Raw genomic sequence first — 3,498 nt, forward strand, 5'->3', positions numbered from 1 at the left:
GGAGGAGAAGCCCCAAAGTCACTGAGCTGACGGGTGGGGGTGGGCTTGGGGGACTCACTGTCGGAGTTCGGCCTTGACCGCGCTGGACACCCGGGGGTAGCAGACAGAGAAGAGGCCGCAGGCCGACGTGCGGGAGGTGAACCAGTCGCCGCCCGCCAGGCGCTTCACCAGCGGCACGAAGTGGGCCTCGAGGTCCGAGGGCGAGTGCTCGTGTGAGATGGCCCGCAGGGACTCCACCGCCTTGTCCCGAACCACCGTCTCCTCCACCGTGGCCAGCGACTCCAAGGGCGGCTGCGCACAGAGCACGGGTCACGGCCCAGCCTCCCTCCAGCACCCCCACAGGTCTGCCCTGCAGTTCTTGCTCTCAAACACCCAGAACAGCGGCAGTGACTGACTCTAGGGGGTTCGGGCCTAACTCACGGAGGGGTACCGGGCAGGTCTTGTTACTGCTCTTACTCTACAGAAGGGGGAACTGAGGACTAGGCCCCCGTGCGACCAGGGAAGGCCCTGGCTGTCCATCCCCCCTCTGGGCTGGCCCCCAGGACCCCAGGTTTGACCAAGGAAGGACTTGTCCTTCTGGGCCCCCAGGATCCTAGATGTGGCCGAGGAACATTCTGCCCCTCCAATCCCCCTTCCTGCTGACCCCCAAGTCCCTAGGACAGGTGACCAGGGAAAGCCCTGTCCCTCTGGTCCCCCAGGGCCCCGGGTGTGACGGGGGAGGCCCTATCTGCCCTGCAGACTCACCAGCAGGCAATGCACGAACTCCGGGCCCCCCACCAGGGTGGTGAAGGTCCCGAGCTGCTCCGCCAGGGCCAAGAGGACTTCATCTTCATCATAGATGGTGTCTGTGGGAACCAGGACGGAGGCTGTGACAGGAGCACCGAACCCAGCTCACCCCGTCATCACAGCTTGGAAAGAGAGGTGCCCTGTGCGCCACCATCTGTCAGGACCATGGGCCCACAGAGACAGAACTGAGTGATGGGGGCGTGCCCCAAGATGAATGACAGCACTCGGTGGGCACAGGGTACAGGAGACCCCATTTACAGGGTGCTGTGTGGACCCCATAGGGCCTCATCCACAAAGCAAGGCCGCCCCGCATTCGACAAACGTATCAGCCCTATCCTTCCACAGCAAGTGCTGGCTGTCTCGGTGTCCCTTTTGGGACTTGAACCCAGGCCCCCGATGCCAGCGTCTCTGCTCTGACATCTCCCCGACAGACGGTCTGCTTCTGCCTGCACAGATGTAGTTTCTCTGCATCCAGATCCCCGCACGAAGCGGCTGTCCATTCAGCAGGCCCCCCTGCGGCCAGCAGCGCCTGCCACGAAGGCCCAGCTGCTGCAGCTCCCCCATACCTGGTCCCCGTGCCCGGTCCCACCCCATGCAGACCCCAGAAGCCCACCGGTACCTGTGAGGAAGGGCAGGAGCTCGCTGCGGGTCCTCTCGACACCAAGGGCCAACGCGATGGTGGACAGCTTCTTGATGCTGTTGAGGCGAAGCTGAAGAGAGGACAGAGGAGAGGGGGGTCAGAAAGGCTCCAGCGGACGGCGGCCTCCAGCAAGGCAGGGCTCAGCCGTGTCGGGGTCTGGCCAGGAGCAAGTCACAATGTCACGGACAGAGAAGGAACGCCTTGCAGACGTCAGGGCTGCGAGGTGCAAACTCCAGGAAAGAAAACTGCAAATTCTCCCCACGGAAGGAGTGGACACTCTGTCCCCCTTTGAGCTGGTTCCAACTTGTGGCAAGCAGCCACCAAGCATCAGAGGCCGTAATCTCACCAGGAAGGGTGGACACTGGTGATTCAAACCGGCAGACTCTTGGTGTTTAGCCTAACAGAGGCACACTCCAGACTATGTCACCATGGCCCCTCTCAGACACTGACAGGTGTCCTGAGACCTGGACACGCAATGCAGCCCCAGGCACTCTGGCCCTTGGGGGTCTCACTGTAGCACATTCTGCAGACGGCACCTTTCATCTAACATTAGTGGTTCGGGACCAGACGGCGTCAGCAGATCTACCAGCCACGTTCCAACAGCAGGTGCTCACCTGGGGCCTTGAGGTCCCCCTGCCTGGGTCACCCTTCCAGTCTCAGCTCTTGCAGGATGCCAGCTCGCAGGCTGTCCCCGTGAGTGTCACACTCTGGGAAACCAGAACACCCTCGCTATCCTGTGGTGGTCTGGGACCGGACGTGGGAGGGGTCCGAGGACTGTCTGCAGGAACCTCCAATGGCCACCAGGTGATCCCACCACCTGAGTCACCAGGTAACGACAAGGGGCTCTGGGACCGACTCACTGGATGACAAGGGCAGTGGGGGCAGCAGCACAGGGGTTTGAGTGAGCTGGCATCTGCTGAAAAGCATTTCTCCAACCAAGTGTCCCCACGTCCTATCCCCTTCTCTGTGTCTTCCCTCTTGTACTCTGTACCCTCTAATACACCATCAGAGTCCTGGATGGTGCAGAAGGTTTAGTGGAAAGGTTGGTGGTTCAAATCCACCCAGAGGCAGCGTGGTTTAAGGCCTGGTGACGTAACTGAAAAACATGCCCTTAAACCCTCCGGAACAGCTGCACTCTGGCGCACGGGAGCCCAGAACCGACTCAACGCCAGGTGGTTTGAAACAGGTGTTAGTGTCGTATGCCATCGAGTCAGAGCCAACCCAGAGCTGTCCCTCCAGCAGGTTTTCAGAGGCGGTAAAATCACACGGGAGGAGACTGTCCCTCCATCTCCCGTGGAGAAGCTAGTGTATTTGAACAGCGTACCTCTGGGTTGGCAGGTCACCTCCTTACCACGAAGCCACCTGAGCTGGTCCCTGACTTATGACAGAGTTCTGTTTTGACAAAACTACTATAAACTCAACTCAGCACTGGCGCTGACTCACAGCTGACCCTCCAAGGCTGAAAACTGCCTGGGAGACGGCCCTCCTTCCTCCCACAGAGCAGCTGGTGGATCTGAACTGTCGGAGGCACCACAAGCCCTACGGACCGCGCCCCAGAGCTCCCTAACAAGTCAGTCCTGACAAAAGCTGTCGTGTGCGTGGAGTCAGCACCGACGCAGAGCTGACCCTCCAGCGGGTTGTGAGAGGCTGTAAATCACATGAGGGGAGACTGCCCGTCCTTCTCCTGCAGGGCAGCTGGTGGATTCGAACTGTGGGCCTCCGGGTTGACAGTGCAACTCCTTAACATGAGCTGAGCTCCCTGACAGAAGCCGAGAATCTCATTTTTTAAAAGGCTCTTGTTATTTTCTTGTACTGTCAGTTTATAAATCCCAGCCTTTGTCTTCAGGGGTTGTGAGAATTATACATAAATTTACGAATGTGATGACATTAGCGTATTACACACTCCACAGTTGTATATAGTATGTGTTATAAATTTCACGAACGTGTTACTAACTATAAACTGTACCCGAGTGAGAGGGGAAAGTGGGGTGAAGGATGGGGTGGTCCTGGGACTGGAGGGAGGAGTACTAGGGGAGCACGGAGCTGTTGCTGGAGAGGATGGCCTCCCCCCC

General features: G+C 59.1%; 1 protein-coding gene across 1 annotated transcript in view; it reads right to left on the minus strand.

Annotated features, from left to right (window-relative positions):
• PPP2R1A (protein phosphatase 2, regulatory subunit A, alpha) overlaps positions 1-3,498 on the minus strand; it is a 32,875-nt gene that overhangs the window by 13,002 nt on the left and 16,375 nt on the right. Inside the window, exons 2-4 of the mRNA XM_006897386.1 lie at positions 1,406-1,496; positions 745-845; positions 59-291 (exon numbers count right to left, since the gene is read on the minus strand). Coding sequence (XP_006897448.1) covers positions 59-291; positions 745-845; positions 1,406-1,496 — 425 coding nt within the window. The remainder of the gene's footprint in view (positions 1-58; positions 292-744; positions 846-1,405; positions 1,497-3,498) is intronic.

Source organism: Elephantulus edwardii, unplaced genomic scaffold, assembly GCF_000299155.1.
Source record: "Elephantulus edwardii isolate Elephantulus edwardi_28Jun2011 unplaced genomic scaffold, EleEdw1.0 scaffold00208, whole genome shotgun sequence".
NCBI classification, from domain to species: domain Eukaryota; kingdom Metazoa; phylum Chordata; class Mammalia; order Macroscelidea; family Macroscelididae; genus Elephantulus; species Elephantulus edwardii.